The sequence below is a fragment of the Hemiscyllium ocellatum genome, chromosome 8 (assembly GCF_020745735.1).
Source record: "Hemiscyllium ocellatum isolate sHemOce1 chromosome 8, sHemOce1.pat.X.cur, whole genome shotgun sequence".
NCBI lineage: Eukaryota > Metazoa > Chordata > Chondrichthyes > Orectolobiformes > Hemiscylliidae > Hemiscyllium > Hemiscyllium ocellatum.
The window spans coordinates 111,219,072-111,237,720 of NC_083408.1; the positions used below are offsets into that span (position 1 = coordinate 111,219,072).

General features: G+C 42.2%; 1 protein-coding gene across 2 annotated transcripts in view; it reads left to right on the plus strand.

Moving 5' to 3' along the window:
• Positions 1–18,649, plus strand: part of dglucy (D-glutamate cyclase) — a 135,765-nt gene that overhangs the window by 48,206 nt on the left and 68,910 nt on the right. For both annotated transcript variants that reach the window (XM_060828587.1, XM_060828586.1), the window contains exon 3: positions 11,575–11,686. In XM_060828587.1, coding sequence (XP_060684570.1) covers positions 11,584–11,686 — 103 coding nt within the window. In that variant the 5' untranslated portion in view covers positions 11,575–11,583. The remainder of the gene's footprint in view (positions 1–11,574; positions 11,687–18,649) is intronic.

Below are 18,649 nucleotides of genomic sequence, written 5' to 3' on the forward strand. Positions count from 1 at the left end.
AGGCACAATTTCAAAATGCACAAATGATAAGAAACCATGTAAACTGAGGTGGATAATGTAGAACTTTAAAAAGACATAGGTTGTTAGAATGAGCAGAAAACTGGCAGATCAAATTCATTACAGAAATGTGTGAAGTGATTCATGTTGGTCAAAAGAACATGGCAATACAATTTAAAACAAAAAGGATAATTCTAAAAGTGAGGCAGGAACCCAGGGGTTCACATTGGTCATTTAACGTCGCAGGACAGCTTGAGAGAATGATGAATAAAGAATTCCGTATATTAGGCTTCAATAATAGAAGCATACAAGAGAAAAGAGATTATGTTAAACTTCAATAAAACACTGGTATGGCGTAACTGAGTATTGCATCCAGTTCTGTATACCACACTTTAGGAAAGATGTGAAGGCATTGGAGAAAGTGCAGAAAAGATCACAAGAATGATTCCAGGGATGAGGAAAATTTGTTATGTATATGGAGAAATGGGGTTGTTTTCCTTGGACAGGGACTCAGGAGTGATGTGATCAAAATATTCAAGATCATGAGGGGTCTGAAAGAGGGCACTTGAACACATGGGTCAATGGGCCGAGGAGTTTAATTTAGACAAATTGTGAGATGCAGCATTTTGGAAAGGCAAATCAAGGCAGGACTTATACACTTAATGGCAAGGTCCTGGGGAGTGTTGCTGAACAAAGAAACCTTGGAATACAGATTCATAGTTCCTTTAAAGTGGAGTCACCGGTAGATAGAACAGTGAACAAGTATGTATTGCTTGCCTTTATTGCCAGTGCATTGAGTATAGGAGTTGGACAGTCAGGCTGCAGCTGTACATGACTTTGGTTAGGCTGGTATTGGAATGCTGCATGCAATTCTGGTCTGGGAAGGATGTTGTGAAACTTGAAAGGGTTCTAAAAGGATTTGCAGGGATGTTGCAGAGTTGAAGGATTTGAGCCACAGGGCGAGGTTGAATAGGCTGGTTTAAGGTGAGAGGGAAAAGATTTAAAAAGGATCTGAGGAGTAACTTTTTCATGCAGAGGGTAATGCATGTAAGGAATGAGCTGCCAGAATAAGTGGTGAAGGTGGTACAATTACAACACTTAAAGGACACCGGGATGGGTATATGAGTAGGAAGGGTTTAGAGGGATATGGACTAAATGATAGCAAAAGGGACTAGATTTATTTAGGATATCTGGTTGACATGAACGAGTAGGACCGAGGAGTCTGTTTCCAAGCTGTATATCTCAATGACTCCATGACTCTTTAACAGATAAGGGCAACCTTTCCCACAGAATGAGAGAGCACAGATTTAAAGTAATTGTAACAGACACAATGGAAACATGAGGGGCAACTTTTATACATAGTGGGTTGTTAAGATCTGGCATATACTGCCTGAAGGCATACTGGAGGCAGGCTCAATTGAGGCATTCAAGAGAAAATTGAAAAGGAGGAATGTGTCAGGTTATTGAGAGAGAGTCAGAGAAACACATTCGGTGCTTTGGTCATTCTGTACGATAACAATTCTGTGATTTTGTGAAATGAATCATTCAGATGGAGAGTACCCAACTCTCCCAAGAAATGACCATACATTTTCTGGAATGAGAGTTCTAGAGGATGAGGGGTTGTATTCCTGCCTGAAGTGCTATGCTGTCCGTCACCCAGGAAATCATTCATTTAAATTTCCTGGCATAGCTTGTCTCCCACAGTTTTGTGTTTTCATCATGTTAGAGATATTTCCACTTGGCAATATCACCTATGGATAAGTGATTTGATTTATTATTGTCACATGTACTGAGATATAGTGAAAAGTGTTATCTAACATGCATTACAGGCAGATTATAATATACAAAGATTATAGGTTAATCGAACAGATCAAGATCAGATCATTACAAAAAGCAAGATCAACATTAGATTTGAAATTTGAGAGGTTCATTGGTAAGTCAAATAACAGCAGGGAATAATCTGTTCTTGAACCTGTGGTATGAGTGTTTTAAGGTTTTGTATCTTCTACTGGATGGAAGAAGTCGGAAGAGAATATAACCAGAGTGAGAGGGTCTTTGATGACGTTGGCAGCCTTTCTGAGGCAGGGATGAAGTACAGATGGGGTCAATGGATGGAAGGTTAATTTACATGATGGACTGGGCTATGTTTGCAACTGTCTATGGTTTTCAATGGTCATGGGCCAAGCAGTTGCCGTACCAGGCTGTGATGCATCCAGACCGAGAGCTTTCTATGGTGCATCTGTGATAATTGGTGAGAGACCTTATGGACATGCTGAATTTCCTTACCCACCTGAGGAAGAAGAGGCATTGTTTTGCCTTCTTGATCATTGCATCAACTTTGCTGGACCAGGACACATTGTTGGTGATTATCACACCTAAGGATTTGATGTTCTCAACCATTTCCACCTCAGCTCCATTGATATAGATAGGGGTGTGCCCTCCTTCTTGTTTCCTGAAGTCAATATTCAGCTCTTTAGTTTTGTTGGTGTTGAAGAAGAGTTTGTAATCTTTACACCAGGTCTCCAAGCATTTGATCCCTTTCCTGTATTTTGTCTGTGTCATCAATGAACTTGTAGATGGAATTTGGCCACATAAGTGACCATAGTCAACATGGCTTTGTGCATGGGAAATCATGTCTCACAAACGTGATTGAGTTTTTTGAAGAAGTAACAAAGAGGATTGATGAGGGCAGAGCAGTAGATATGATCTATATGGACTTCAGTAAGGCGTTCGACAAGGTTCCCCATGGGAGACTGATTGATTAGCAAGGTTAGATCTCATGGAATACATGGAGAACTAGCCATTTGGATACAGAACTAGCTCAAAGGTAGAAGACAGAGAGTGGTAGTGGAGAATTGTTTTTCAGACTGGAGGCCTGTGACCAGTGGAGTGCCACAAGGATCGGTGCTGGGTCCTCTACTTTTTGTCATTTATATAAATGATTTGGATGCGAGCATAAGAGATACAGTTAGTAAGTTTGCAGATGATACCAAAATGGAGGTGTAGTGGACAGCGAAGAGGGTTACTTCAGATTACAACAGGATCTGGACCAGATGGGCCAATGGGCTGAAAAGTGGCAGATGGAGATTAATTCAGATAAATGTGAGGTGCTGCATTTTGGGAAAACAAATCTTAGCAGGACTTGTACACGTAATGGTATGGTAAGGTCCTGGGGAGTGTTGCTGAACAAACAGACCTTGGAGTGCAGGTTCATAGCTACTTGAAAGTGGAGTCACAGTGAGATAGGATAGTGAAGAAGGCGTTTGGTATGCTTTCCTTTATTGGTCAGAGTATTGAGTACAGGAGTTGGGAGGTCATGTTGGGGCTGTACAGGACATTGGTTAGGCCACTGTTGGAATATTACGTGCAATTCTGGTCTCCTTCGGAAAGATGTTGTGAAACTTGAAAGGGTTCAGAAAAGATTTACAAGGATGTTGCCATGGTTGAGGATTTGAGCTATAGGGAGAGGCTGAACAGGCTGGGGCTGTTCCTCCTGGAGCTTCGGAGGCTGAGGGGTGACCTTATAGAGGTTTACAAAATTATGAGGGGCATGGATAGGATAAATAGACAAAGTCTTTTTCCTGGGATCGGGGAGTCCAGAACTAAAGGGCATAGGTTTAGGGTGAGAGGGGAAAGATATAAAAGAGACCCAAGAGGTAACGTTTTCACGCAGAGGGTGGTACATGTATGGAATGAGCTGCCAGAGGAAGTGGTAGAGGCTGGTGCAATTGCAACATTTAAAAGTCATTTGGATAGGTATATGAATAGGAAGGGTTTGAAGGGATATGGGCCGGGTGCTGGCAGGTGGAACTAGATTGGGTCAGCATGGATCGAAGGTTCTGTTTCCATGCTGTACATCTCTATGACTCTATGACTTTATAAGGGGTCGAGATGGTCAGGAAAGGGAAGTCTTCAAGAATCCCAGTTCTCAGTACTTGAAGTGCAGTGATAGGGTTTAATTAGGTCAGCTGTGATGTCATTATAACCTCAGTAGTCATGTCTTTGAGGTCCAGTTTTTTAATGGAGCTCTTCAGAGCTTAGAAGCTTCCACTCCATGCCCTTTTCCATCACAGGAGTTTAATTTAGATAAATGCGAGGTGCTGTATTTTGGGAAAGCAAATCTTAGCAGGACTTATACACTTAAAGGTAAGGTCCTAGGGAGTGTTGCTAAACAAAGAGACCTTGGAGTGCAGTTTCATAGCTACTTGAAAGTGGAGTCGCAAGTAGATAGGATAGTGAAGAAGGCATTTGGTATGCTTTCCTTTAATGGTCAGAGTATTGGGTACAGGAGTTGGGAGGTCATGTTGCGGCTGTACAAGATATTGGTTAAGCCACTGTTGGAATATTGCATGCAATACTGGTCTTCTTCCTATCGGAAAGATGTTGTGAAGCTTGAAAGGGTTCAGAAAAGATTTACAAGGATGTTGCTAGGGTTGAAGGAATTGAGCCATAGGGAGAAGCTGGGGCAGTTTCCCCTGGAGCATCGGAGGCTGAGGGGTGACCTTACAGTGGTTTACAAAATTATGAGGGGCATGGATAGGGTAAATAGGTAAAGTCTTTTCCCTGAGGTCGGGGAGTCCAGAACTAGAGGGCATAGGTTTAGGGTGTGAGGGGAAAGATATAAAAGGGACCTACGAGGCAATTTTTTCACACAGAGGATGGTACGTGTATGGAATGAGCTGCCAGAGGAAGTGGTGGAGTCTGGTACAATTGCGACATTTCAGAGGCTTTTGGATGGGTATGTGAATAAGAAGGGTTTGGAGGGATATGGGCCGGGTGCTGGCAGTTGGGACTAGATTAGGTTGGGATAGCTTGTCGGCATGGACAGGTTGAACCGAAGGGTCTGTTTCCATGCTGTACATCTCTATGACTCTATACAGAGAAATAACAAACACAGTTTATCAGTTACTAAGAATTCTGGCATAAATTTGTTTCAAACTTTCATGATATAGATCATATCCCAGAGCAAATGGGAATTCATCAATTTAACAAGAAAGAAACAGAAGATATGAAAGTTACTTGCTTCTTTACTCAAGTAAATATTGCTGGCTACAAACTACAAGGTTATGAAATGGATTAGAATTATTAGTTACTAATATTGAAAGTCACTTATTTTGATAGTTTTGTTTCTTGATTCAGGAGCAGATATTACTATGACAGCTTAAAGTGGCTTCACAGTGTGAGACTTTGACCATTAAAAGTTGAAAACCAGAACCTGAGAAGCCGTATCCTTCTGAGTCCTCTGATGGGTCCTCCCTCAGTACAGCTGTGAGACATTCCTTTACCAGTAATGCAACTCCCCCACCCTTTTACCTCCCTATTACATCTGAATTCTGGGACATTCAGCTGCCAGTCCTGTCCCCCTTTTAGCCAAGTCTCTGAAATCAAAATAATGTCACCGTTCCAAGTACTAAACAGAGCTGTGATTAATAGCTTATTATGCTTCTCGCATTGAAACACATGAATTTCAGACCACCTCCGCTGCTCTTTTCAGCAACATTTCCCTGCCTGTTCTTAGTCATGTTTGCCTTTGTTTCTAACTCTCTCTCTCAATTCCTGCATTTACTGCCCTACTCCTCTGGTTCTCATCCCCCTTCCACACTTGGTTAAACCCTCCCCAACCACTCTTCCAAAAAACCCCATTTCCACCCCCCCAACCAAAGGACATTAGTCCCAGTCCACAGAGCCATGGCCTTCAGACAGAGCCTCCACTATCTCAACCTTAAATAGGCACCCCTGACATTTAGGCCCAGTTCTGGATGTGACAATGCTGTCACTTTGAAAAGGTCATTTTGTCCTGGATTTGCGCATTCTCCCCCTTTCTGTGTGGGTTTCCTCCGGGTGCTCTGGTTTCCTCCCACAGTCCAAAGATGTGCAGGTTAGGTGAATTGGGCATGCTAAATTGCCCATAGTGTTCAGAGATGTATGGATTAGGTGCATTACTCAGGGGTAAATGTGGAGTAATATGGTGGGTCAATGAGTCTGGATTGGTGTGGACTTGTTGGGCTGAATGGCCTGTTTGCACACTGTAGGGATTCTATGATTCACCCCTCAAGTTAAAGATTATTTTGAAGCAACACTTACCTTTTATTGGAACATCATTAAAGGTCCTATTTTCATCATTCATTTATTTATTTATGAGTTACAAACTGTGACCAACCAGGTCTTGTACAGCAAATGTTCCAGCCCAGGGTGAAACATTTTAAGTCAAAATTTATATTCCATTCTGTGAAGAATTTCCATGCCTAATTCATGATAATGTTCTATTTTGTGAGGCTTTGCTTTAGTTTCTCCAGGAACATGAGGTTTTGTCTAAAGAAAATTGGATGACAATTCATGAAAGTTTCCCATAGCTTTCCCATTTGACTTGGATGAGGAAGTGGAAGGGTGGGTTAGTAAGTTTGCTGATGACACAAAGGTTGGTGGAGTTGTGGATAGTGTGGAGGGCTGTTGTAGGTCGCAACGGGACTTTAATAGGATACAGAACTGGGCTGAGAAGTGGTAGATGGAGTTCAACCTGGAAAAGTGTGAATTGATTCATTTTGGAAGGTCAAATTTGATTGCACACTCCAGGGTTAAAGGCAAGATTCTTGGCAGTGTGGAGGAACAGAGGCATCTTGGGGTCCATGTCCATAGATCCCTTAAAGTTGCCACCCAGGTTGATAGGGTTGTTAAGAAGGCATATGGTGTGTTAGCTTTCTTAGCAGGGGGATTGTGTTTAAGAGCCGCAAGGTAATGCAGCAGCTCTATAAAGCCCTGGTTAGACCACTGTTGGAATATTGTGTTCAGTTATGATCGCCTCATTTTAGGAAGAATGTGGAAGTTTTAGAGAGGATGCAGAAGAGATTTAGCAGGATCTTGCCTGGACTAGAGGGCATGTCTTATGAAGAAAGGTTGAGGGAGCAAGGGTTTTTTTCATTGGAGTGAAGAAGGATGAGAGGTGACTTGATAGAGGTGTACAAGATGATGAGAGGCATAGATAGAGTGGATAGCCAGAGATTTTTTCCCAGGGCAGAAATGGCTATCATGAGGGAGCATTAATTTACAGTGATTGGAGGAAGGTCTTGGGGAGATGTCAGAGGTAGGATCTTTATACAGAATGTGATGAGTGCATGGAATGCACTGCCAGCTATGGTAGTAGAGTCAGATACATTAGAGACATTTAAGTAACTCTTCGATAGGTACATGGATGATAGTAAAATGTATGGTATGTATGTTAGTTTGATCTTTGAATAGGACAAAAGGTGGGCACAGCATTGAGGGCCACAGGGCCTGTACTGTGCTGTACAGTTCTATGTTTCTCTGACGTCTGTTGTTTAATGGCAAGAAGATTGGATGATGTTTTACAAATAGCTTTGTCAGTGTTTCCAAGAGTTTGATCAGCTATCTGATCCCTTTCTAATTGTGTTATAGGGGAATGAGCCATTTTCTTCTTCTGAGATCCTAACCAGGCGATATACTCCAATATCATGCTATTATAAGATCTAGATGTGGATCTTATTTGTACCCAACTAATTCTTGATGCAGCATTCTTCTGATACACTTCCAGCTCAGACAGAACAGAATCCCTCACCAAATGCTGTGGTCAAACCATTTTCTTTGAATTACAATGTAAATAAGGAAGCATAACGTATTGAAAAAATGATGAAAATTGAAGTACTTTAAGCTTCAAAGGTGGTCATTTCGATATTTCATGAGTCAGCATACAGGGTACCTTATGAATTTATCTTCATCTAGCGATCCAGAGATACTATCAGATTGACAGGAAATGCTGAAGTTCCTCTTATCTCATTCTTTTGCCTGAAATGATTTGTGGCAACAGCAGTTGCAGTTCAGCAGACCAAAAAACAAAGAACTGCAGACATTGGAAATCAGAAACAAAAACAGAAATAGCTCAAAACATTCTAAAGAAGAGTCACTGGACCTGTAACATTGACTCTGCTTTGTCTCCATAGATACTGCCTGACCTGCTGAGTTTCTCCAGCTATGTCAGTTTTTGTTGCAATTCCAGCAGTCCTAACTGCAAATTGTCTGAAAAGATCTATGTTGATTCCTTGCGTTCCTTGCTGGGTCCCCTCTGAAGAAGTGAATCTACACTCTGCAATCTTCTCAGTGTTTCACTCCTCTCTTTATTCTAGAATTGAAAATGCAGTATGGAAATCTCAAGATGTTACAGTTCTTATTGCAATTTCATCTATGTGGCACAACTTCACCATTCAGTAATATTTCATTGACAAATCTTCTCTTCAGAAAGTATCGAGGAAGATATATAAACAATTCATGTTCAGTCAAGTGGGCATGGTGCCCTTTGATGAACTGTCTCCATCCCAATGCAGCAGCTTACAGGCTACCTAGCCTTTCGGTGTATGAGCTTCAGCCAATACCTTCCTGCACCATTTTAGAGCAGCACACTGCTGCCTCACAGTGCCAGGAACCTGAGTTTGATTCCAGCCTTGAGGGACTGTCTATGTAGAATTTGCACATGCTCCCTGTGACTTATGGGTTTCTTCTGGTTTCCTCCCACAATCCAAAAATGTGTAGGTTCGGTGAATTGGCCATGCTAAATTGTCCATAGTGTTCAGGGATGTGTAGATTAGGTGCATTAGTTAGAAGTAAATGTAGAATAATAGGGTAGGGAAATGAGTCACAGTGGGTTACTCTTTGGTGTGTTGGAGTGGACTTATTGGGCCAAATGGCCTGTTTCCACATGCAAGGATTCTATGGTTTTCAATTCAGGTGACCAGAGCAGGAAAAATCATGAGATCTCCACACCATTTGAATCTGTACAAAATAGACTTTGGGGAGAGATGATGGGGTTGAAAATATAAAAAATCTTGAGGACAATGCCTTTAGTTAATTGTTTCAGCAAGAAAGGGTAAGAAGGTGCTTTTAGTTGGAAACTGCAAAATACTTGGGGGAGATATAATTATATGGTTTAATGAATAGAAAGTTAAGACTCTGAAGTAAGTTGTAGTGCCACGTTACCTCAATAAGCATGTGTTCATGCTCTATCAAGAAGTTGAACTGCAAGTCCTCTCCATAGCCTGTCCATTGTGTCCATAAACATAGTTTAACAGTTATCTTAAGGTCTGGCCTGAACTTGTATCAAGACACAAAGAATCTACACAAACACAATTAACATGTAGGAATGTCTAGAATGGAGTTTTGTAGGTGGTTGTGTCTGAAATGAGGATTTATGAAATGAACTTACAGAAGTCATATTAATAAATGCTGCACAATCAAATATCATGTGATTATGCATACATAGTCAGCTGTCATGTGGATAGAATGTCATGTTATTCTATGAAACATGTTTCCAACCAGAGTTGGCAAACCTGGTGCAGATGGATACAAGATTTTGTTTTATTCATTCATGGTGTATGGGTTTTGCTTGCTAAACTAACATTTATTGCCCATTTTCAATTCTTCTTGAGATGGTGATAGTGAGCTGTCTTCTTGAATTACTACAGTCTTTCACATGGAAGTAGACTGCAATGCTGTTATCGAGAAAATTCCAGAATTTTGACCCAATGACAGTGAAGTAATGGTGATATTGTTCCAAGGCAAGAGAGTGTGTGGCTTGGAGGCGAATGTAGAGGTGGTTTTTAAAAAATTCATTTATGAGATGTGGGCTTCATTGGCTGGACCAGCATTCAGTTCCCATCCCTAATTGCTCAGGGGGCGGTTAAGAATCAATCAGATTGCTGTGGGTCTGGAGTCACATGTAATCAGACCAGATAAGGATGCCAGATTTCCTTCCCTGAAGGACATTAGGGAACCAGATGAGTTTTTCTGACAATGGTTTCATGGTCATAAGTTGACTGTTAATTCCAGATTTTTTTATTGAATTAAAATTACACCATCTGCCATGGTGGGAGTTTGAACCTGTGTCCCCAGAACATTGGCTTAGTAAATCCAGAGATAATACCACAAGGCCATTGCCTCCCCAACAAGTGTTTCTATGCATCTGTTATGTTTGTCCTTCTAGGTAGTAAAATTAGCTGGTTTAAAATGTGATTTAACTTGAGTGTTGCTGCAATCCTTATAGCTGTTATGTGCATCATTGGTAAAGGGAGTGCTTATGGAAGTGGTGGATAGATTGCTAATCAAGCAGCTGCTTTGATCTGGATGGTGCAATCTTCTTGCATGTTGTTGGAACTTCATCCATTCAGATAACTGGAGAATTCTATCACATCCCTAACTTGTGCATTGTAGACAGTCATTAGGGAGTTAGGAGGTGAATTACTCATCACAGCGTTCTCAGCCTCTGCTGTTGAAGCCACAAAATATATATGACTGGTCTGGTTCATTTTCTGGTCAATAGCAACCCCTCGGTTTTGATAGTGAAGTATTCACTGATAGTAATGCATTCAGCATAAAAGAGTGAGTCAGTTAGATTCTCTTGTCTTAAGGATAACATTGCCTGCCACTTCCGTGGCATGGATATTATTTGCCACTTGTCAGCCCAAGCCTGGATGTTACCCAGACCATGCTGTATTTGGGCACAAACTGCTTCTGTATCTGAGAAGTTGTGAGTAGTGTGGAATCATCAGCAAACGTCCCCACTTCTGACTTAAGATGGAGAGAAGGTCATTGATGAAGATAGTTGGATCTACAACACTATCTCAAGGAAGTTATTTAGTTATGGAACTGAGATAATTAATCTCAAACAAACACAACCATCTTTCCCTTATGCTACATATGTAAGCAGTGGAGATTTTATTCATTGATTTCCATTGCTCCAGACCATTTTGATGCCATATTTATTTGAAAGATTCCTTGATGTCAAGGGCAGTCACCCTGACCTCACCTTGGGGTTCAGCTCTTTACTCCATGTTTAGACTAAGGCTGTAATAAGATTAGGAGTTTAGTGCCCGGGACATCATGGACAAGTTATTACTGAGCAGTGGCTATTTGAAAGCAATGTCAACAAGAACTTCCATCACTTTGCTTATGATTGAGAGGAGACTAATAGGACAGTAATTGCCTAGGCTGCATTTGTCCTTTTTTGCGGGCAGAACATACCTAGGTAGTTTTCCATATTGCCAGTTTTGTAGTTGTTCTGGGTATGTTTACATCATTTATATGGGCAGTGTTTGTGAATATTAAGAGAATCAAAAGAAGCTGGGTGCAGTGTAAAGATGTAGTATTGATAATTAGATTAAAAAAAAAATGAAGAAGAGGAATGAGAGGTATTGGAAAAAGAAACATCAGGGTCTTGTTGTAAGACTGGAAGAAGAACTGTCTTAAGAAGGAACTCCATCCCAAACAGCGTTGTGAGGGGTGTCCAGCACTGACTATTAAAGTGCATTTTTAAAAACTGAGACGTATATTTGGCAAATTTGAACTGAAACATAACATTCAGCCAATCAAAGGTCCTCTGTTTCCCATAAACCAACGGGAGTGTTAATTAGGTGTAAACTCAGAGGTTGCAAACAAGGTGTCAATCTATTTTAATATTTTTGGAGTTGAAAGCAATGCAATCGTGATTCTTACTGATTATTTTTTGTTTAAAATGCTGTCATTTATTCCTTTACAAGCACACTGCATACTTTTTGTTGCTTTTACATTCAACAGGGCTCAACAATGCTGAATATTGGCTTCTTGAAGTCTGTGCTGCCGGCCTCTGCCAGAGAGTTGATCCGAAATGGACTACTGAGGGGTTTGGCCACCTCCGGGATGTCCCAAGGTACTTCTCCCCTCTATATTCCCGTATCTACACTTGGGTCAGCAACTCCATACCTCTTAACCCCAAGTGAAAATTTTATACAAAGAGAAAGAACTGGGATTTTCAAGTAGTCTGCCTCTGCCAATGATCTCTGATCTTCACCTGCTGACATTGCACTCAAATCAAGCCACCCAGATCGTCCTTAAATACTTTTGAATTGAGAGGTGAGAGTAGGGATGGGAAACATCTCTACCGATGGATTGAGAGGAGACAGACCAGCCCGTTAAAGACAGAGGGTGCAGCCCATTACACCCAGTTGCAGCTGTTAAGTTACACGGTCACTTCAGCCTTAGGCTGGAAAAAAAACGGATTTGCATCGGAATTTACAAAGTTATACAAAAAAATTATTTTTAACGTGAGCACCCATGTTTCTGGGAGAAGGATCTGAGCTTTGTGCAGGCAAAAGGTCACCTAGAGCTCCCCCAACAACTTAAAGAATGGTTCTCAACAAAATTTGTTCATGGGACGTTCTAAAACATTTGCAGACAATGGTGTACATCTTTTTTGTGAAGTGCAGTTACTGTTTTGAGGTAGGTAAATGTGGCCGCTGATTTCGGTACGGGAACCTGTCAAACAGCAAACGTGATTAATATTTTCTAATCAACACACCTCTGGAGCAGGGCTTGAATTCAGGCATCCTGCTTCAGAGATAGGGACACTGCCACTATGCCACAAACTCTCTCAGCCAACATTCTGAGGAAGTAGAGGTATTGTGCTTTCTTGACCAGGACAGATTGTTGGTGATTGTCATTCCCAGGAACCTGACGCTCTCCACCATCTCCTCCTCAGCTCCATTGATGCAGAGGCATGCCCTACACTCACTTTCTGAAGTAAATGACCAGCTCCTCCATTTTGATTACGTTGATGAAGAGATTATTGTCTCTATGCCATGCCGCGAAGCAAACTATCTCTTTCCTGTACTCCGCCTCATCATTGTTTGAGATCCAACCTACAACAGTGGTGTAGTCAGCAAACTAGGAAATGGAGTTGGTGCAGAATTTGGCGACATAGTCATATGTAAAGAAGAAGTATAGTAGGGGTCTGAGTGCAGCCTCGCAGGACACCGATGTTGAGGTTATCGTAGAGGTGTTGTCACCTATCCTTATTGTCTGCCGTCTGTTGGTCAGGAAGTCAAGGGGGGAGCAGAAACCTAAGTTCTCAAGTTTGGAGATGGGTTTTATTGAAATTATAATGGATGTGGAAAAATTGTTTCTACCAATAGGAAAGACTAGAACCCAAGGGCACAGCCTCAGAATTCACAGATAACTCTTTAGAACTGAAATGAGGAATTTTTTCAGCCAGATAGTGGTGAGTCTATGGAGATCATTGCCACAAATGGCTGTGGAGGCCAAGTCATTGAGTGTATTTAAGACAAATAGGCTCTTGATGGGTAAGAGGCTGTAGGGTTACGGGGAGAAAGCAGGGACTATAATTGAGAACATATTAGCCATAATTGAATGGCAGAGCAGACTTGATGGGCCGAATGGCATAATTCTGTTTGTATATTTTATGGTTCCAAGCATTACCAAATTTTGTTTGTTTGTGCTTTAAGAAAAAAAAGTTTCTCATCAGTAACTTGCTTGATATTTCTTTCTTTTAGAATTATATCAAATTTGAATATGACAACAACATTCTTCAATTTATTTTTGTGTACAACCTCCTTTGTATTATTGGATTGATAGATTTTGTTTGTGGTCAATTAATTTTTTTTCCCAGACAATCTTTTCTATTTTGTCAGATACAAATTAAAGCAAGAACTTTATTAATCCCAGTGTCAGAAACAATAAAGTCTGTGCTTGGTGCTTTTCTCAGAAGATAACAAGTGGCCTGACTGGTCAAGGCCTAGTCTCTGGAAGCCTTTAGCTGTTGATGTCCACAGGTAACTCCTTAAATCTGCAAGACTCATTGGCCTGTTGTTGCGTTCTCAGGGAGCTCATGTAACCTGTTTAAAATTACAATAATAAAGTGAAGAGACAGGTCAGGCTGGAAAACGACAGGGAGCAAGGACTGGCTGTTCGATTAAATTGCATATATTTCAATGTAAGAGGGCATACAGGTAAGGCCGATGAACTCAGGGCGTGGATAGGTACATGGGACTGGGATATCATAGCCTTTACAGAAACGTGACTAGGAGAGGGACAGGACTAGCAGCTCAATGTGCCAGGGTACAGGTGCTTTAGGCGGGACAGAGGTGTTGGAAGGAGGGGAGGGCGAGTTGTATTTTGATTAAGGAGAGTATCACAGCAGTAATCAGAGATGAAATAACTGAAGAATCATCCAATGAGGCTTTGTGGATGGAGCTACAAAATAAGAAGGGGATGGTGACATTATTGGGGTTGTACTATAAGTGCCCAAATAGTCAACTGGAATTAGAGGAACAAATATGCAGGGAGATTGGGGAGACTTGTAGGAGCAATAGAGTTGTCATAGGAGGGAATTTTAATTTTCCTAACATAGACTGGGACTGCCATAGCATTAAGGACCTAGATGGGATGGAATTTCTGAAGTGTGTTCAGGAAAGTTTCCTCGAGTATATAGAGGGTCTTACTTGGGAAGGGGCAAAACTTGACCTACTCTTGGGAAATAGGGCAGGACAGGTGATGGAGGTGACAGAGGGGGAACACTTTGGGACCAGTGACCGTAATTCTATTAATTTTAAAATAGTTGTGGAGAGAGACAAAACTGGTCCACAGGTTCACATTCTAAATTAAGACAGAGTGAATTTTAATGGAATTAGACAGGGCCTTGCAGGGGTTGATTGGAGTTGTTTATTTGTAAGCAAAAGGACCTCTAGCAAAAGTGAGATAGTTAGAGCTCAAGGTCTCTATGTTCCTGGGAGGGTGAAAGGCAAGATTGACAGGAATAAAGAACCCTGGTTAACAAGAGATATTGAGGCTTTGTCCAGAAAAAAGGAGGAGGTATGACTCAGATACAGGGTTGAGAGTTTGGTGCTGGAAAAGCACAGCAGGTCAGGCAGCATCCAAAGAGAAGGAGAATTGACGTTTTGGGCAACAGCTCTTCATCAGGAATGAGACTTGTGGGCCAGGGGGGCTGAGAGATAAATGGGAGGGGGATGGGACTGAGGGGAAGGTAGCTGAGAGTGTGATAGGTAGATGGAGATGGGGGTAATGGTGATAGGTCAGAGGGGAGGGTGAACAATATAGGTGGGAAGGAAGATGGACAGGTAGGGCAGGTCATGAGGGCAGCGCCGAGTTGGGGTTTGGATCTGGGATAAGGTGAGGGGAAGGCAAATGAGAAAATTGGTGAAATCTACATTGATGCCGTGTGGTTGGAGGGTCCCAAGGCAGAAGATGATGCGTTCTTCCTCCAGCTGTTCAGGTAGTTAGGGATTGGCGATAGAGGAGGTCTACGACCTGCATGTCCTTGGTGGACTGGGAGGGGGAGTTGAAGTGTTTGGCCATGAGGCGGTGGCGTTGGTTGGTGCGGGTGTCCCGGAGATGTTCTCTGAAGCATTCTGCAAGTAGGCGTCCTGTCTCCCCAATGTAGATGAGGCTGCATCGGGAGCAACAGATACCCTAAATGATGTGTGGAAGTGTAGGTAAAACTCTCATGAATGTGGAAAGCTCCTTTGGGGCCTTGGATGGAGGTGTGGGGGTAGGTTTGGGCACAGGTTTTGCAATTTCTGCGGTGGAAGGGAAAGGTGTCAGGAGGGGATGTTGGGTTAGTGGGGGGCCGTGGACCTGACAAGAAAGTTATCAAGGGAATGGTCTTTACGGAAATTAGATAGGAGTAGGGACGGAAATATATCTCGGGGTGGTGGGGTCTGTTTGTAGGTGGCGGAAATGACAGAGGATGATGCAATGTATACAGAGGTTGATGGGGTGGCAGGTGAGGACCAGGGGAGTTCTGTCCTTGTGGTTGGAGGGGTGAGGTGCAAGGGCAGAGGTGCAAGAGGGGGATAAGATGTGGTAGAGGGCATTATCAACCACATTGGAGGAGAAATTACGGTCTTTGAAGAAGGAGGCTATCTGGTGTGTTCTGTGGTGGAACTGGTCCTCCTGGGAGCATATGCCGTGGAGGCAGAGCAATTGAGAATAAGTTCGTATTTATCACATCATCAGAGGTTCTATAATACTCTTAAGAGCTGGTGCTATGGAAGCCAGACCAATATCAAGCACTATTCACATGGGCGGCACGGTGGCACAGTGGTTAACACTGCTGCCTCAATTCCTGCCTCAGGCAACTGTCTGTGTGGAGTTTGCACATTCTCCCTGTGTCTGCGTGGGTTTCCTCCGGGTGCTCCGGTTTCCTCCCACAGTCCAAAAATGGTTAGGTGAATTGGCCATGCTAACATTGCCAGTAGTATTACGTGAAGGGGTAAATGTAGGGGAATGGGTCTGGGTGGGTTGCTTTTCGGAGGGTCGGTGTCGGCTTGTTGGGCCGAAGGGCCTGTTCCCACATTGTAAGTAATCTAATCCAAGCAAATAAAGAGTGACTTGGTGATGGGATACCGGCCTCTGTGGAATTATGTCAGTAGCAACGAGAGAAAAAAATACAATCCTGAAGAGATTTGCTCGCAACAGGCATCTTTGATTTTGTGTAAGTGTTTCTGGTGTCATGCCATTATTTGGGAAGTAAGGCTTGTTCGATCCTGTTGTCAAAAACTGGGCCTAGTATGTGGAAAGAATGCGCTATTTTCTCTGGCCAGATGACATTGAAGCAGATGAAAAGCACCGAGTAATTCTCCTGACAGCTTGCGGACCTGCAGCTTTTTCAGTTATTAGGCACCTAATGTCTGAGGCACCAGATACGAAAGCATTTCAAGAGTTGACAGATTTAGTTAAGGAATGTTATAACCCAAACCTCCTCTAATTCTGAGATGCTATCGGTTTTACTCAACAATGCAAGGACTAGGGGATCTGCGTCTGGATTTTTGACGAGGTGAAAACGACTGGCAGAGGCATGTGACTTTGATTTCACCTTTAATGAGGTGCACAGAGACTGTTTGATATATGGGATTAATGTTATTAGTTATTTACATAAATGATCCGGATGTAAATATACGAGGCATGATTAATAGGTTTGCGGGTGATACAAAATTAGGAGGTATCGTTGATAGAGGAGGAAGGTAATCAGAAATTACAGAGGGATCTTGCTCAGATGGGGAAGTGGGCTGAGGATTGGCAAGTGGAGTTTAATACAGATACATGTGAAGTGCTGCACTTTGGAAAGTCAAATGAAAGTAAAACTTATATAGTAAATGGTAAGGTCCTGAGGAGTGTTGTGGGACAGGGGGACCTAGGAGTACAAGTGCATAGTTCTTTGAAAATGGCATCACAAGTAGACAGGGTGGTGAAGAAGGCATTTAGCCTGCTGTCCTTGAGTATAGGAGTTGGGATGTTATATTACAATTGTATAAGTCGTTAGTGAGGCCATACTTGGTGTATTCTGTACAGTTTTGGTAACCCTATTATAGGAAAGGCATAGTTAAACTGGAAAGAGTGCAAAGAAGATTTATGAGGATGTTGTAAGGACTAGTAGGCCTCAGTTATAGGGAGAGGTTGGCCAGGATAGGACTTTATTCCTTGGAACGTAGGAGAGGTGACCTTACTGAGGTGTGTAAAATCATGAAGCACAAAGATAGGGTGAAAGTATATAGTCTTTTTCCCAGTGATGGGGAATTGTAAGCTGGAGGGCATAGGTTTAAGATGAGAGGGAAAAGATTTAAGAAGGACCTGAGGGGCAACTTCTTCATGCAAAGCACGGTGCATATATGGAATGGACTGCTGGAGAAAGTGGTTGAAGCAGGTGTAATAGCAACATTTAAACAACATTTGGATAGATGCATGGATGGGAAAGGTTTCGAGAAAAATGGACTAAATGCAGGTAATTTGGAACTAGCTGAGTGGGCACCATGGTCAGCATAGACCAGTTTGGGCTGAAGGGCCCAATGCTGTATTAGTCTATAACTCTAATGATGTAACCATGCAAATGTGCTTACTAGCTGAAGCCCAGTTGAACTTCAGACAAGCAGTACAACTGGCTTTGTCATTAGAAATTACAGCAAGTGGAGCAAGAGTTGCAGTGTATGCGAGTGGAAGTGGGCATCCTCACGAGGCTCACTGAGCTTGGGGAACACAACATGAATGAAGACAGTTACAGAGCCTCACTCAGAACATATCCAGAACAGAGTGACTCTAGGTCACCCCACAGCAAAACCCAAACGAAGCCAAGCCTCGCCCAAACAGTTAACATTTTCTTCAGGATTTGGGCTAGCAAGCTATTTTAGTTGCTACTGGTATGAAAAGTCGAATCCACAAAAGAGTCGCATTCGGCCTGAATTGAGTAAGAAAAGTCATAGGCTGGTATCCAGGAAAGTGTACACCCTGGAATGTCCACCTGCATTTGGTTTGGAACAGTTAAGTTGCTTAGCAACATTCAAATCAGAATAAACATTTGGTTAAATAGTCACTCAGTTCAAATGAAGGTTCATACCAGCACAGCAGTTTCAGTGATCGAAGGACCAGTCTGTAACAAAATTTGCTCTGGATTCCAACACTTCAGTTTGCATAAAATTTTGACTAGACTGAAAACCTATACAGTAGCTGGGAATGTTTATAGATTAAGGGGATAACTTTGGTTGTGGTCTTGTATGAGAAGCAGTTGGTTCAGTTACCACTGATTGTTGTAAAAGGCTCAGGCCCAAACCTGATAGGGTGAAATTGGTTGGAAATGGCTCAACATTTTTCAATTAGAAAATGGCTGCCTGAGTGAAGTCCTAATTAAATAATTGGAAGTTTTTCAGGAAGGTCGAGAGACTATCAAAGGAGCCACCTTGCATGTTGACCACAAAGAAATTCCACGATTCAACAAGGTCCGCCCTGTGCCATTTGCTTTATGCGGAAAAGTACAGGAAGAAAGCAGAAGGTGGAAGGCAAACGAATCATAAAACCAATACGGTTT